The sequence below is a fragment of the Canis lupus genome, chromosome 4 (genome assembly GCF_048164855.1).
Source record: "Canis lupus baileyi chromosome 4, mCanLup2.hap1, whole genome shotgun sequence".
Taxonomy (NCBI): Eukaryota; Metazoa; Chordata; class Mammalia; order Carnivora; family Canidae; genus Canis; species Canis lupus.
The window spans coordinates 27683102-27701037 of record NC_132841.1 but is presented as its reverse complement, the minus strand read 5'-3'; the positions used below and the strand labels follow the sequence as shown (position 1 = coordinate 27701037).

General features: G+C 41.8%; 1 protein-coding gene across 20 annotated transcripts in view; it reads left to right on the top strand.

Annotated features, from left to right (window-relative positions):
* The window catches only part of KCNMA1 (potassium calcium-activated channel subfamily M alpha 1), a 718149-nt gene that overhangs the window by 569367 nt on the left and 130846 nt on the right, over positions 1 to 17936 (top strand). For all 20 annotated transcript variants that reach the window (XM_072823726.1, XM_072823725.1, XM_072823727.1 and 17 more), the window contains 2 exons: positions 7558 to 7644; positions 13926 to 14002. In XM_072823726.1, coding sequence (XP_072679827.1) covers positions 7558 to 7644; positions 13926 to 14002 — 164 coding nt within the window. The remainder of the gene's footprint in view (positions 1 to 7557; positions 7645 to 13925; positions 14003 to 17936) is intronic.

Below are 17936 nucleotides of genomic sequence, written 5' to 3'. Positions count from 1 at the left end.
ACCCTCCAATTAACTCACAAAGCTGAGATGTTTTCAACAAAGCCATATTTATAGATACAGATTTTTAGGTTTTTTTTTTCTTTCAGAAAAGAATGAAAAGAACTTGTTTGGCTTTGTTATTGGCTTTCTGTGTGCCTTTGCCAACTTTAATCCTCTCATGTGGCTTGGTCTCAGTGTGGAACACATTGGTTCTTGTGGAAAAAGGTGTGTGGGATGGAATGTGGATCATGCCTCTGAGAAAACACTTAACTTCTCCAACACAATATCCATGTTAAAAAGAATCGAACTTTTGACCCTTCCTGAGCTAAGAATTTTGGTTTTTTTTCCTTCATTGAAGAATTTCCCATTTCCTTTCCTCTCCCATTTTCTAAGTGGCTGGGCGTTACAATTAGAAGAACCCAGCCTCTCCCTCCACCCCTTTGCCCCCCAGCCTGTGTTGAACTACCTCCTCTGTTGTTTGACCCCATGACGCTGTTTCCATGCTCTGCTGAAAAACCTTGTTTTCACATGCATCCTTCAAATAATTTGAAACAAAGGTTTTGTTCCTTCTTTCCCTCTGGTGTCAGTCAATTTATTATCAAATTGTTTGATTTTAAATTCTTTTCTTGTCGTTTTGCAGAAGCCGAAAGCGGTATGCGCTCTTCGTTAACCTTCCTCCCAACCCCACCCGCTATCTTCACTGCTAACCACAGGACTAACCATTTGCCAAGAATTCAGGAAGATAGAGATTATATATATGTATACACATACATATAATCTCGTTCCCTTGTCTAGTATATATATATATGTAAATATATATATATATGTATATTTATAATTAAACCCCTCTCCAACTAGAGCACATAAACATTGAAAAGTAGCAGATTGCTTTTCTTGTTCAGTTTGTTGATTCTTTTGGATGACGCACTAACTTCTTTGCAGGAGACCTAAAAAACCAACAGGTGCAAGTCCCTGTTTTCAGTTATGGCACCAATGATGGGAACAAGTGCCAACAATGTTGAGAAGGAGGACGCTTCTCTCTAGCCCCTGGTGTCTGTTTCTGTCCTGTCCTGACGTGTCTTGGTGTCCACCGGACTCTGTGGTGCCATTTGTCTGCATACCACATCCACATTCCCAGTGACTTCCTCCTCCTCGTGTCTGCTTTCCAGTTTGTAGAGCAGGATTCGTGTCCTTTTATCCACAAAACAGAGACCAAGCTCAACTAACATTCAACTTTCTTTCCCTTACACTTATTTTGATGATAATATTTTGCATATTTTATTTCCTGGGCAATACTCGGTACAGACTTAGAACACTGCTACCTAATTGCCAGATTATCACATCTGATTTAGTGAATGAGTACCATTTATTGAGATGAACTCATGGCTTTATTTTTTTCCCCAGTGTGTTTGGGCATATTTCTTAATGCGAAGTATCTCAGCTTTCACCATGTGGCATCACCCTGTTATGCTGCTGTTCTCTGTTGCATGAAGCATGACCAAATCCTCATTGATAGCATTTTCTTTTAACTTTTTTGGTTAATATTTCCAGTGTAGTTTTTCAATAATGTGTTCTCTAAAACAGTATTGTTGAAAACATACTATTGAGATGCCTTTGTGTTCATCTTCTCAAGAGTTGTTTCTCTCCGTGGTTGGAATCACTTGTCACTTGTTCATGTTTGTAATTGTGTGTGTGTGTGTGTGTGTGTGTGTATGTGTGTGTGTGGTGGGGATATTTGTCTGGAACTCTTTCCAAAGTCAGATTCCTCTGTGATTTTTGGAGTAGATGTGTGACAATAGAGGTGGCTTCCTGTCAGTTTGGTATTATTGATATGATCCAACTGCAAGAAGTTACTGCAACACTTTGCATCTTCAAAGGTCCACAGTGGTTGCACCTCTGCTGTTGGCTTTTGGCCTTTGAGTCCTTTTATCTTGTGGTGGAGGCATGTTGTGACATAGCATGACTTGTCCTAAAGTGTACCACAAAGTGACATGGCTTGCTCCCAGAGCCAAATAGCCACTGTTTTCCTTTCCAAATGAACTATTTCTTCCCCATCCCTTATGGCTGCTGTTTTCCTTATGTGCAAAATATATTTTTAAATGACATTTCTAAAATCATTGTGATGGGTTCAGGCCCAATAATTCCTTGCCCATATCATTGGCGTACCACAGTCGCAGGCATTTGAGTCTGATCAACTGGGAGCAATCTTTACTATGCTGTCTCTGTGTGAGTGAACTGGGCTCAAATATATTGAAGCATGGAATACACACTGTGTCTCCTACATAGATTCTATAAGCAAAAGTGTGTGTGTCTAGTTGTGTGGGACTCCAGCAGCATATAATTGAAAGCCCAGAAAAAATAAAAAGTTCCAGAAGGACAATAATATTTGAGATTTGGGGCTCCTGTAGGCTGTGCCCTAATCTAGCCCATCAACTGCAGGGCTGTTGTACTCCTGAAATGCTAAACAATTGGCTGAAACCAAGTTCCACCTGATAGCAATCATATATGACCATGGGTGCTCAAAGAGGCCACTTCCCAGTGGTGTGATTCATCTGGGCAAGGCGTGAACTGAAGTTTTAGATGGTTCTAATTCCCTTGCTTTAGTTAATGAAGTCCCATTAGCTTGCTAGACACAGATATAATTATCATGTTCTCAAGTACAAATTATATTCTCATGTGACTGATAATTTTGTCATTGTTCGGGGAATGGTACATTACACCTACCAAAAACTGAGGGGGGTGGGAGGAGAAATACACACCTGTTAATTTACCCATAATAGATACAAGATTCCTTTAAAAAATATGGTTCAGCTGAACTATTCATCATTGGTTGTCTCCAAAAACAGCAAACAAGTAAAGTTTATGATGATGGAAGAAGGAATAAGTAGATGTTTCCTAGTTGTTATGCATAAGTGGTGGAGAAAAGGAATAAATCATTTTGCCCCATCAAGCCCCAAATCTCCAACCTGACTCAAATTCAGCGTGACATACACAATGAAATGCATTGTACCTTGAGGCCTGGAGCTCTCCTTCCGGAGGAACCCGTCTGGGACGTTTCTCTGTTGAAGTGAGCCCTGCTAGCCAGTTCTAGGTTCTTGTGTTTCAACTCTGAGTCGTACTTTCAATATTGAAATCAATTGCTGCTACTCCCCAAGTGGCTAGCTGTTTATATATTTGTGTATTTACATTTTTGTACTTAGTGCATCCAGGAGATGGTTAGCTTATGTGCCAACCCCCTAGAAAAGGTGAGGTCCCTCCTTTGGTAGGCCTGATTGTTAAGAACTTGGCTCAATCTTTGAAAGAACAGCTGTGTCTACCTTTCTCCTCACTGGAGAGGGAGAGGAACACTTTTGGAACTGAGACCATTGATTTATATTTTTCGTTCCTTCCACCAATAGTTGAAAAGTGCCTATTGCATACAGGGCCCTAAGCGGGCTACCATGGGAAACTTATTTACAAAAACAAATAAAATATGAGCATGCTTTTCACTCCCTTTTTTCAACTAGGGGTTCCCCATGGAAAATATATATTTGTTTCCTGAGAGTGGGCGAGGAGCCAGAGAATCAGCCAAATGCAAAAGTAGTCTGAGAGCCAAAGAAAGAGAGAGCAAGAAGCCTTAGGGAAGAAGCTACATAAGCCCTTAGCCTCCAGCTGCCACTGAATGTTTTCTGTTGAAATTAGCAAGGTCATAGAGGAAAGAGGATAATTTATATGTTCTTTGAAATGAGGGAAAGTCCATCCCTTGCCAAGAAGATGTCCCTATTGGAATTCTACTAATTGATATATGGACTTTTTCTTAGAGATTTTCTTGATTCTTCACATGACACATCTTGAAGTTTATCTCTGATAAGCAAGTGAATTAGACACAATTGGAGCCAGGGAGTGATTTAACGTGATGCATAGGGAGGGAGATGTCTGGCAGTCATAAGAACAAAACAAACTTAACATTGGATATTCTTTTAAGAGATCAAACAAAGACCTTTGGAAAGATTTACATATTCCCAGTAGGAGGTCAATCACATATTCTGAGGGTAGTAGGAATTTTGCTGGGGAAAAAAAATTACTGCTGTGTAGGATACTTTTTATATATATATATTTGTTTTTCAAAAAGAGGAGGATTAACATTTTATTTAAATTTTCTAGATACGGAATGTGGATAGAAGACTTAATGTCTACAGTATTAAAAAGAGTAATGCATTTCCTCAAAGAGACTTTGAAGCCTGTACCTTTACATAGGGAGTATTATACGCAGTGGGCCCATGGAATCAGGACCACATGCTTCTCTAACCAAACTGCTAAATATATGAATGGAATACAGCACAGCGAACATTCTTATGTATCTAGACTTCTTTCCTTCATTATTCTCAAGATCTGGGCTTGTTCTTTCAATTCCCACCCAGAAAGCTGCCTTGGCTTGATAGCTGCTAATGTGAGCATAAAGCCTCACACATGCTTTAAAGAGATGACTCAAAGCCTCTTACTCCTTGTTAAGCCCTCTCTAAAAGAGAACAAGAAGGCACCCTGGAATCACATAGTCATTGATGTCCTTGGAGGTGCATAAGGTTTGAGGAACACAGAGACACTCCACTCTGCAGCCAGAAGGCAGTCCAAATTAGCCCGTCTCCAGATGTTGTAGAGGGATATAATATTTTAGATACTGTAGTCAGTAAAAAGGTCTTTCAAATGCCAATAGGGGGCCTTCTGGTGATTTATTAGCACCAAGAACAAAATGGAGAACTAGCCCCTGTGACAGATTATTTGCTTCTTATTTAGTTGTTTTAATAACCATGCTTACTATTAATAGTGACCATGCATTAAGGATCTACTATGTGGCAGTCACTCAGCACCTAGTATATACTTTAGCTCTCTTAGTGACACTATAAGCTGGAGATTATTCACTCCATTTCATAGATGAGGAGAGTGAGGCTTAGTGGCCCCCACATGCTCCAGGCCAGAGTCTGAACTCCTAGGCCTGACACATGCACCTGCTAGCTTAACTAGCATTGGCAGTGAAACAGATTTGAACACAAATCTGCCTTCTATCAGTGCCCCAGATCTTTCGTCTCCACCACGCTAACTTGACTAAAGTAGGCTTGAAGGCTGTAATAAATGATCTCAACCTGCAGTCTCTGGAATGATAATCCCAAATTCTCATTGTAAGCCAATTCTTGTTCACTGCTGATAAAGAACAGAGTAAATGAAAAGAAACTTTTCATTGATAGGAACCTTGCTATCACTGTCTTCCTACCATGACACAGTGGGCTTGATCACTGGAGTGCAATTAGAGAAGCACATAATGTAAAAAAGAGTTCTGTGCAAAGCTTGTTTTGCACATATATGTCACCAAGACATTGATGAGTGTCAAATTTCCCCTTTTGAAATGCACTGTTGAAATCATGATTGGATTTTTTTTTCACTCAGAAGCTTTTTTTACACTCTTATATAAATACATATCAAAATGTAGATTTTCCAACTTTAAGGAATTAGCTTCGTCAGATGCCATAAGTACCCAGAATTTTTCATGTATGTCCTTGTACATTATTGTGGACTGTACAGTTCTTCACCCTATAACTTCATCTCATTATGAACAGGATATTTTGATAAGGAGCCCTGTGTTCCACTCCGTGGGGCCAGCTAAAGAAAATATGATAATTCCATTGAAAATGAAATACACTTTTGGCTTTTTTTTGCACTAATAAATAATAAGAGTAACCATAACCAATATGCAGTGAGCCTTCTGTGCATTATCTTGCATTATCTCTGAAGAAAGACTATGATTATCATCATCATTGTAGGTGAGGATATTGAGTTGGAGGGAGATTTAGTAATTTGCCCAAAGCCAGACAGCTACTAAATGGTGATGCTGCATTTTCTGATTGCAGAGCTAGGGCAGACAAGTACTGCCTGATAGCAAAGGGGTAAGAAAATGTGCAAAATCCAGAATTCTCCCCTTCTAGACCATCACATTTAATTGGCTTTGAAAAAGGAGTCCATCTAAACTGTATGAGCTCTGACCCTTTTTCCCCTCGTGATCATGAGAAGTCAGAGGGCAGTTAAGCCAATGTAAAGAATTGGCAGAGGGGTAATTAGGAGGTATCTGTCCAGTGCTGCTGCCAGTTGCAAGCTGTTGCTCTTAGTGTGGCCTGCTTCTTCCGATTTGTGAAGAATCTCATTGTTGCCTGTGGTTCTAGGGAAGAACAGACCAATCATCATGGTCTGTGGCTATTATTTAAGTGTTAATAACAGTGACGACACAGGATTGGTTTCCTTCTGTCAGGTCCCGTTATGGGTAATAGTGGATGTTCTTGCAACCACAGACAATTATTTTGCCATAACAATCCACTCTGAGGCTTCCCAATAGAACAAAAGTTTACCTGAGTCCTTCCTGTATTGCCACAGACATGTCACTCTGTTGGCCACAGCCCTTCCCTGAAATGGTTTTGCCGGCAGTAAAAAACAAAACAAAACAAAACAAAACACAACTTGTTAATTAGCATCCTCCATTTTGATTGCCTTAGACACTTGAGGACTTCCTTTAGCCTAATTCCAAACATCTATTACTTTAAAGCCAGATTTTCAGATCAGAGAACACCTTTGTTATATCTATTGCTGCATTCAGGGTACCTAAATACCCTGTTCATTAAGCCCAAAGCCTGTCAATCTCTTTATAATACATGCCTGCATTCTGTTCTTGATCTGCAGATATTAAACTTATTTATTTCACCCATTTATTAGATTAAGATACATGTATCTCTTTTGTCAGTCCAAACACAACTTGGTCAGCTAATGCATTTTTAACACTTTGAAACAGAACAGTGTATATTTAGGTCCATACTTCCCTACAAGGGGAAGGTTTTTCTAGGGATAATTTACATTTGTTTTATGATTACAGTTTGCCCTGATCAGGATGTACCAGATACACACATTATTCAAACAGTCCCATGCATTTTGGGAAAGGTGGACTGGAATCATTTCTAACTGCTGGCATTTTTCTTTTTCACTGTTTGGGTAGATCCAATTCCTTCTACATAGGCTGCACGTGGAGTCCACTTACATGTACTTACCAATGTCATGCAGATGTTACGTTTGCTTCTGCATTGGTTATAGGTGTCGTGTACCATTCCCTGCAGTAATATATGTATATGTGTATGTTTCTGGATGTATATAGGGGTCCCATTAATGCTCTGTCATCTAGTGGAAAATTGTTATAGCATAGCTTTATTAGATGAGTAACATTCAATGTTGACCATCAACAGAAGTTTCCAAAGGGCTACATATCAGATCAGAAGCCCATGATGGCAACCCCATTATATACCCTCAGCCTTGAAACCTAGATGTGCTTTGATTTCTGCAACTGGGAGTATGCCAACCTGGGAACTGAGCAGTAGAGCTTTATGTTGGCATTATCCACTTAAATGTCTGGGACTGTGGACATCAAGCTCTAGACAACATCTTTGGGAAAAGCATTAGACTAGTGGGCCCCCTATAAAATTAACATTACAGTGTAGCCTTCAAGGTTTTATTCAGAACATGACCTCACAAATATGCCTTCTTTGTTTGTTTTTGTTCACTGAGCAGTATATTAATTAATCCTGGAAACCATCTTAAGATCCAAGAAGGTACTTTAGGATTTTTCATCGCAAGTGATGCCAAAGAAGTTAAAAGGTAAGTGTTTATATATATCTGCCTTCCTTTCTGGCCCAGCCATAGACATCTTGATCCACCATGATGGGCCTGCTTTCAATATGTATAGGTCCCTAACCCCAAAACTGCTTAACCATGTGTCCATAGGTATCAATGGTACTGAGTCTTAGGAAAAAGAGAGCATGCTTTCAAATGCTTCTGTGAACTCCTCTTCACATAATTGATTCCACATCTTTGAACTAGAGTAATAACATTTTAGAACTAGGAGGGCCTAGCTAACTGCTCCTTCATTTTCCAAGGGAGGAAATTGAGTCCCAGAGAGCTGAAGTGATTGTTCAGGGTCATCCTGATTCAGAACAACATAACACAAGACAACTGGTTCCTTGTCTAGTACTCTTGACCTAATATCCAGGCAAATTTACTCTAGTATTATCCGCTTTCTAATCTAAATGCCAAGTGGAATCTCAAAAGGTTTGGATTAATTTCAGATGAAATACTAAATTGGCTATATTTCTCTTTGTGGCCTTCTAGGTAAGTAGTTGAAATTGTCAGTTTCAATTCTTAAGCCTGTGTAGGTACAGCCCTGGATTTCATTGACCTCAATGTTTTATGACACTTTTATTAGTATCCTTAAACCTGTTTAAGCAGCCTAGGCATCATAGGGCTCTTTGGAGAACACCATGGAATATTGTTATATTTTATTCTGTCCTAGGAACTATGAAAAATTTATTAGCAGAAAATGTGGCTCAAACAGTCAGACAGGTCACTCACTTTAACAATAATGTTACTTAAAATATTTCAAATAAATTATTAATTGTGAAAGATCTCCAATTATTTATGTAAGCCTATTGCTTTCATTTAATGAGTTCTTATTCAAACCAGGCCTTTGCTAGGTGTTCTACATTCTTTCTTGCTAGTCCTCAAAATAACCTCATAAGGTAAGTCTTCTAAAACCCTTAAGGGCTTTAGTTTCCTCATCTGTAAAGTTGAGATAAATAATTTGTCCAAGGATATACAGCACATAAGCGAGTAGCAGAGCCCAGATTGGAAATGGTCTTTCCTTTTCCCAAACCCACACTTTCTACCAAATTTAATAACACTAGCAAATTCTTATGTAGAGTTTAATATGTGCCCGCATTGCTCTAAGTATCAGGTACCATGAACTCACGTCATCCTCTCAACAACCTTATGAGATAGGTAGCATTACTATTTTCGTTTTACACACGAGGAGACTGGGTGCAGACTGATTAACTAACTTGCCCAAAGCCCCACTGCTAAATGAGTAGTAAAGCCAGGATTTAAAATCAGGAAGTCCAGTTCCAGGGCTTACGTTCTTAATTATTTGCCAAGAAGTAAGCCTGATGTGCTGAGCACAGAACAATGATGTTTGACAACTGATACCTATTACATTTTTCCTCTTCACCCACTCCTGCAAACTAACCATACTAGTTATAAAAGCTTTTAGGGGAAAAACAGGAAACAAACCAAGAAAAAACCCGAAAAAGCAAAACTACAACAAAAAAGAAAAATTCTTTAAACTGAGCTATCTAATGGCTTAAATTTACTTCTACAAATTGGGAAAGAATTGCCATTATTCAGATGGGGACAAGATAACCTCCTTATCCAGCTCATGGATCCTGGCTGTTCTTCGGGAATACCTCAAGAACTGGGTTCACCTGAGCGGAAAGTGGGCATGAATGGGACTGAAGCCTACTCCAGGTCCCCTGGAATAAAAGGTTGTGCTCATATCCAGACTGTAAGACGCACAAGCAGCATCTCAGCACCACATACGGGGGGGGCTGGGGAGCACAGCGGCACCATAGATCACGTGTACCTCCCAGATAGCAAATATAACATGAAGCTCCCATTTGTGTAATTCTATTTCCTATTACATCTCTCGCTAATGAATGTCACAAATACCAGGCAGTCCAAAAAACAAATTACCTCCTGTATTAGGGAGTGCAATATGTCTCATTTCTGTGCTTTATGGTATTCACAAATACATGCTGACACAATCAGCTACAACACCAGCCTGTAATTTTCCGTAGTGTGTGATGTGTTGGAGCAAATGCTGTCAGTTACAGGATTTCAAATAGATGAAGACTGCAGAAAACCACAGACAGGGCCTTGGGGACTTGAATGAAACTAAACAAGTTTTGTAAAAATGGAAAAGTTGATTATGATGATCCAGGATTGAGGTTGTACCTCTCCTACAAAAAAAGCAACCAAAGAAATGAATGGATTTTAGCTCACAGAAACTCAGATGCGGCATTTTAGGAAAAGAGGAGTGAAACCATCCATTCCAGTCTTTGAAAGGTCAATTTTTTAGATGAACATTTGGTCACTTGTCCACTATTCCTTGCCACTAAATATTTTCCTTCTTAAATGACCTTGGCCCATATAGTCTTTGATGTAGGAGCCACAAAATGGTGCCTCATTGGCTCAGTTTGGCTTGCAGACAGGATTCATTTGATTCACAATTGTAACAAATAGATGAGTCGCCAAGAGGAAGACATCATCATGTTTTATTTAAAAATCTTTATTTCTGGTTTCTCCTGAAAAACTTGCAGATCTAGCATTACTGGGTAGCATTCTCACACTCATTCATCCATCAGATGTCTGCAGGTCACTCACTTTCTAGAACGCTCTGTACCAGGTGCCAGGGAAGCAGTGGTGAACAACAAAGTCCTTGCTTTCAGGGCCTCAAGTTCTGGGGAGGAGAGAATAGCAGTTTTGTTTATTTACAATACATTAATCAAAGTCTTAATGCAACTGGGTCACTGATTTAGATTGTGTGTAAGTGAAGGCTGTTCTGAAGGAGCCACATTTGAACAGAGATGGAGGTGATGGGAAAGAGTCCATCATACAAAGATTGGAAGGGAAGAGGAGACAAGGTGAGGACAGTGTTGTCGTGTGCAGGGAGCCAAGGAAAGGAAAGTATGTCTGAGGGAGTAGTGTGGGGAGACAAGGTAAAGAGAAAGGCAGGGCTGGCTCCCAGAGGTTTTGATACAGGGGTTGGGTTGTTAGAAGATGGAGTCATTGATGGTTTTAAGCTGGGGGTGATGTAGTCTGGTTTATATTATTGAAAGGTCTTTCCTCTCCATTATAAAGAATGGGATATAGTGCAACAGGAGAGGGTGCTCAGAGGTGGAGAGACTGCATAGTGTAGGTGACAGAGAATAATATGGGCTAGGCTGGTGAGTGGAGGTGCAGAGAAAGGAGACTGATTCAGAATATATTTTACTAGAGAGTCTATAGAGCACACTGGTGAACTGCATATAGGAAGTGAGGGTAAAAAAGAGGAATCAAGAATAGAGCCTAGATATGGAGCTTGTGCAGTTGGGTGGATGTTGGTTCTCCATCTTACTGAGATGGAGAAGGAAAGCTGGAAGAGAAGCAAGTTTGAGGTGTAGGAAATTAAGAATTCAATTTTGCCATGTTAAAATAGGAGATTTGCACTAAACATACACATAGAGATATCATAAAGGCAGTTAGATATAAGATTCTGGAGTCTGGGGGAAAGATGACAGCTGGAGGTGTCATTTATGGGAGGGCCCTGGCCAGAAACAGATGACACACCTAAATGGGAAAAGAGAGAAGAGTTTTATGAAGAGACCACATAAAGTTGTGGGCAGAGAGTTAAAGAGAGCCAATAAGGGATGGTGAAGCATCCGAGAGCTAGCAACAGAGGGGAGCCATTCTCAGCCCTGAATCTACAGTCAAAGGGAAGGAGAGCTATCGGAACCTGTAGAGAGAGTTTGTATCATAGGAAAGGCTGCCTGGCAGGAGCTGAGCCCTCTTAGGGTAGAGATGTGGCCACCACCTTTTCATGACCCAGTAGGAAGAACCCTCTCTTTCCCATCCTCCAGTCTCCTGCTGGCTCCTCCCATTGGCTGAACACAACAGGAAACCAGAGGATAAGGAGACCCTAAAGACCAGCCTTCTGGGGTATGGATCTGGTCTTCTTGATGATGTGTGTGTCAAGGTCACCAGCTGAGGGCCACTTAGGGAAGGGCTGCGGTGGGCGGGAGAGGAAGAGGTCGCGGAGAGCAGAAGGAAGGATATGGAGTAGGCCTGAGGGGTGTGGAGTAGAAGGAAGGGATATGGAGTAGGCCTGAGGTGTGTGAAAAGTCCTCTGGAATCCATGGCCCTGGATTTGAAGTGAGATCAGTGTTTCCTTTCCTGAGCTCAGCTGCTCAGGTGCAAGTGTGCCGTAAGGTCAGGGCTTTGCCAGGTGAGCATGAGAAAGGCAGAGATGGGTGGGGAAGAGCATGGTGCTTGCAAAAAAGTGACACTTGGCAAAACTCAGCTGGAGCTTAGCTACTGAGCTCCCTCTGGTTGGGGATGTGTCTCCAGGACTGCAGACCAGAGACACCCTCTCCCCAGCTGCATCTCACTCATTAACTTTACCCTTATCTTCAGAATCAGCTTTAATTCATGAAGTAATCCACTTGATCTTCCCAATAGTCTACTCAGACTCATTACCGTTCCATCATCTCTTCATTAGAGATGTGTTTAAGACCTTGAGCTCTTAGACTGTGTGCAGTTGAATCCTGCCTCTGTGTGACCTTGAGCAGGTCATGTAACCTCCCTGTGCTTCAGTTTCCTTATCTGTAAAACAGAGATAATAATCACTACTCCTTCAAAGGATTGTTTGAGGATCAAATACATTAATACTAATAAAATGTTTAGAATAGCGCCTGGCCTATACTCTATGCTCTATAAGTGTTCCCTGCAGTTGTTGTCATTATTATCATGTATAACAGCATCAGGTGGGAGAGAAGATGGCCAAGGGAAGTGGAAACAAGATGACTTCCTCCATTCCTGTCCTCCCCCTTTCATAGCCACATTGCCAGGCAAGGCAAATAATCAGCTACCTTTTTTCTTTTGTTTTTTTCTTTTCTTTTCTTTTCTTTCTTTCTTTCTTTCTTTCTTTCTTTCTTTCTTTCTTTCTTTCTTTCGCAACATGGATAAACACTGGCATTTAAAGAAATTTATTATTTGAAGAAATAGTGACTAGAGCAGAAAGAGCTTGGATTTTAGAAGTCCTGGGGCCGGCCAAGCCCAGCACAGGATGACTTTGGACAGGTTGTGACAACCCCCTCAATTTACAGATGGGAAGAGTCCTGGGGACCTCTAAGATGTCTTCCAGATCCCAAAGTCTTAACATTGGTTCTAATCGGTGCCAATCACATGTGCAAGTCCTGTGAAAATATAAAAAGGAGCCTAGGAATAGAGTAGTCAGGAATTGTGTTTCTTTCTTTATAGTCTTGGTGAAGGGAAGACCATGTTTATCCCTGGCATTCAATTATGTTGGGAGTGGTAAAGCCAAGGATTTTGTTATTCCCTATTTCCAGAGCTTGTAAGGTTGTTCCAGGGAATTTTATCCCAGTAATCCCCTGTCCTAAAAGAATATAGGCCTCCAGTGCTGTTCTTCTAGGTCTTATGCATTCTGTGCTTGAATGATCTTGTTTTGTCTCATCCAGAATATCTTTGACACAGCCAATGTGCTTTGTGACCACAGCTTGACACTTTTGTCAGTTGAGGGGATCTTCTTGTTGACTTCTTCCACTGGGTACCCAACCCAAGAGTGCCCTCTGCCCACCTCATCGCAGTGCTCAGCTGAGCTGTGCTTCACCATGAGAAGAAAACATCCATTAATTACGTGTTCTTGGGGCTGGAGAGTACGGGAGTTGATCTTTCCAGTTTGGAAACAAATATGGGCTACGAAATGCCAGAAGAAATTTGACAGAGGACCCCTTTGACTCACCATTTTTGTCTTTCCCTGTCACCTTCCTCCTTAATCTCCCTCACTTTGGAAAGAAATGTGCTTTCAGACTGACAAGGCTAATGTTTTTATTTGACTGTGGAACCCTATCCTTGCAGCCCCTTTGATAGCTATCTGACCAGACAGCAAGGGTCTCGGAGATGCATTCAACTTCCCCACCAGGGGCCTGGGGCTGGTTGCCTACGTGTTCCGATGGGCGGCACTGAATACTGTGCCCAAAAACGAAAGACGAGCAAGCAGACCCAGGGTGTCACATCGGCAGCCATTCCCCCAGTTCCTTTTCAAAGGAAAGTTTATTAAAAGAAGCACTAACTCAAAATGCAGAATCTTGTGTTTGAAATAAAAGGTCTTGCAACAAACATTTCCGTCTGTAAACGTCTAAACCTTTCAAAAGATTAAAGGAAATTAGTGCTGGCGTGTTTCATTAATTTGGCACCACGGTGGAGGAAATGTGGTACTCATTTCATTCGGGTGGATTATGAAACGTGTCAGTTTTTCCATTCTCTTTCTCCAGGGCATTTTTTTACTGCAAGGCCTGTCATGATGACATCACAGATCCCAAAAGAATAAAAAAATGCGGCTGCAAACGGCGTAAGTAGTGTTTCTTTCCCCCTTCCCCCCTCCCACCCTTTCCCCCAAATTTGTTTCCCTTCTCCTTTTCCTATTAAAGAAACACTAAACATCAAGAGGTTTCTTGAATATGTTTATGTTTCACCCAGCAGTTTAAAGAGACATGAAAAAATGCTCTGTCCTCGCTTTCTAGAGCAGGGGAGGAAAAATCACCACCATCAACACCTTTGAAAGAACCTAGTGCCTAATCCCTATCTCTGGACCCTGCAGGGATGCTGAGGTGGTGTGTCCACTTGAACACAGTCAGTATGGTGTCCAAAAAGGAGGACAGCTAAGACCATAGAGGAGGGAGAATTTTTGCATAGTCATTTCCAGTGGAGGCGGGACCGCCATATGTGAAGATGGCTGTACTAGGGCTGAAAGGGAAACTGAGTCTGAGGATGCTGTAACCCAAAAGGGAGCTGACTCTCTTTCTATTTGGGACTGCTGCCTTGATACCAAGGTCCAGAGTTTTCCCTTGTGGTACCCTCAGACTGGTCCAGGAAGAGGACTTGGCCACCACCAATCACCTTTATTTGCCGTTGCTCCAATAACCAACCTCAAACACCATTGCTCCTTGGGGTAGACTAGATCGGGCTCGGTAGCTTCTGGCATATGCCGTCTCAAATCTCTTCCAAAGCAGCTTGCCAACGGGACCTCTGGAGAAAGATATGGTAAGTCAGGGACTTTGTATCATGGGCTCCTGAGAAACCAGGACTTAAAGTGGGCTTGCCTTGAGAAGGCCACGCCTCTTGCAGTAATTATGTTGCATTGCCTAATAGAAATTGTTCATGACCTTAAAGAAAACAATAATAATGATGCCTTCCTTCCTGTGGTGATTTAGTGTTTTTCTGAGCTCTTTATTTATGATCATTTTTTTTCTTTGATCCTCATCCTAACCCTGGGTAATTGGCAGGGGATGTTATTAATTCCATTTTACAAAAAAGAGGAAACTAAGGCTCCAAGTTTAGTGGGAAGATGAGATTGCTAAGAGTCACACAGACCCAACGGACGGGGGTTCAGGCTCACCCAAAGGCCTTTCCATGTTGTGCACTCAGTGCTCTAATCATTTTTGCAAGAGAGGAGGGCAAGGCAATGACCTTGGGTCTGATGAGTAGAAACACAATTATGAAAGATCGCCCCACAAAATACTTTTTCTTAAGCAGAAATCAGATAGAAGAGCACATTCCTGGGATATGCCAACTGAAGCAAGGGCTTTTTTCCCTGCATTCCTGAAGGGGGGGACACAGTAATGTAAAACCAGTAAGATATAAATACCACTCTGCTGGAGCACGAAGACGCTCGATCTCTTAGGCAAATACCCATGGGAGCACTCTTGGTCCAGAGCAATTTCTGTAAAAATCCTCTGAAGCTGGTTCCCAAGTTTGGGGCAACTTAGGCCCATTGCTTTTGCTTTCTCCACTGACTCAACACACATGGCCCTGTTCCCCCCAGCTCTGACACCTTACTCCAAGTAAGGTGAGTATTTATCGATGACTTAGTCAAAGAGAGTCTAAATTCTTTTTTTTTTTTTTTTAAGATTATATTTATTTATTTGAGGGGGAGAAACAGCATGAGTAGGAGGGAAGGGCAGAGGCAGAGAGAGAAGCAGGCTCCTCACTAAGCCGGGAGCCCTGTGCGGGGCTCCATCCCAGGACCCCGGGATTATGACCCAAGTCAAAGGCAGATGCAGAATAGACTGAGCCACCCAGGCACTCCAGATACTCTAAGTTCTTGAGGTCTAAAAATTCTGATTCTGACAACCTAAGGGGAACATCTAAGGAACAACAAACCCACTTCACTTCCAATCCCTGGGACTCATTGATGCCAAAGGCCCTTCTTACCAGGGCATCCACCCTAGTCCTGCTTGGTTGGTTGTGAACACAGAAACACAGCTTGGCTAACCAGGCACCCCCCAGACCATTTCCATCAGAGGAACACAGTATCCCAAGGTGGAAGTAAACGAGAGTTACAAATATGAAAGGGTTAACTCCTTTATAAGGAAACTCTTGTAGCGGGAGGGGGTTAAGAAATGCAAGAGTGTTGAGGCCAATAATCCATGGCCAGATATCTGACAAAGAATCTGGTCCCATGGGGTACCACTGAAATTCACTTATTGACTAGGCATCTGCATATTTCTGCAGGTACTTTCTTGCTGCCTGGGATGGAAGGGTGAACAAGATAACCACTGTTCTTTTGAAGCCTTCACTTTAGTGAATGAAGACAAACAATGATCATAGAAGCCATTAAATTCAGATAGAGTCAAATGCTATGAAGAGAGAAGAGACTGCCTGAGGGTATGGGGAACTTGTAAGGATGCTGCTTTAGCCAGAAAGGTCTGGAAGGCCTGCCTTGGAAGGTGACATTGAAGCTGTGACCCTGTCCAGGTTGGTAGGAGAGCAAGGGCAGAGGTCAAGAGGCAGGAATAAGTTTGAAATGTTGAAAAGTTGAAATGTTGAAGGAAGGAAGGAAGGCCGGACGAGGTCAGAGAGGAAACCAGGGGCCATGGTAAGAAGCCCAGGTTTTAGTCCTGTAACTGATACAGCCGTTGGGAGATTTTGAGCAAGGGTACAGCATCATCAATTCCTGTATTAGATGACCTCCATGGTGCCTGGCCAGAGAACAAACTCTAGGAAGGTAAGGGTAGAAGGCAGAATGATGGAGAGAAAGTGTCTCTGACCCCTGTTCTGATACTGGAATGTTCCTCATAGGCATGTAGCAGAACTCAGCAGAAAGCTTTCAAGTCCCTAGAAATGAGCATTTGGCCTCTAAGATATTTTTCCACCCTGATTCCAGGCAAGCAAACAGCAGCTAACTTTAACTTCATCCTAGAGGGAGAGGCACATAATCGTTTGAAAGAATTTTATTCTTTTCGTTCCCCTTAAAGCTGGTTCAGCTATGGAAGTGTGTGATCTCTTACCACGCGGCATGGCACGGATTGCCGCAGAAGGAATGCCCCCAAAGCCCAGCCAACATGACAGGGGTCTTGCCCCTGTCTCTTTGTACCTCCTTCCCTCTTGAGCTCTTCATCTCATAGAGGCCCCCGGCTGTGAGGTTAATGTTTGATAACAATCAAAATTGTCCAAATATTGTTCTTCCTAATTAAAAGGCCATAGCAGCCTGTGTTACAGAGGGCAGGATGCAGATGTGTATGTGTAAGGGGTGATCAGAATAAAGTGAATTATTAAACATGAACTTCCCTGTGCATACCAGGCAAGTCAGGAAATTGGGGAAGATGGGCTTTGGTTGCAAAGAAACTTTCATTAGAAGGAGTTAGAACTGTAAATAATGCATTGGGGAGTTCCTGTGCCTTTGAATGCACATTGCCTAGTGCCCTAAGTTGGAGAGGGCAGCTCACTCACACGGTCATTAGTCCAAAATGTTAGGCCAGGTGTTAATAATTCACTCTAGAATGATACATCTCCACCAGGGCAGAGCTGATGACAGTCATTGGTCTTTATCTGCAGCTTCCTAACCCTCCCCTCCCAACCTAGCTCTTCCCCTTCCAACCCCATCCCCACCTCCCCATTCACCTCAAACATTTCATGCCATACTATCTGGGAAAATATTGAGTTTGGACATTCCATTTCTGGAAATTCTGTGGTAGTATAGTTTAACTTTTGCATTTCTTTCCATTTCTTCATAGCATTCCATCAAGGAAGAGAGTCAAATTCAGCTGTCTGGCCAAGGAGCAAGCTCTCAGAATCTACTATTTACCCATTTTCTTCTTTTGTATAACAAACCTGGTCTAATGATTTACATTTTTTCCCCCAGCCTGTAGAAGTTTGCCAAAGGGTGGACTCCCAGGGGACAAGTCATGTCTGAATTGATGTATTTGAAGGAATTTTCTTGAACTTCTAATCATTGATGTATTTTTGATTTATTTTTTTTTCTCTTTGCTGCCTTGGAATACGGC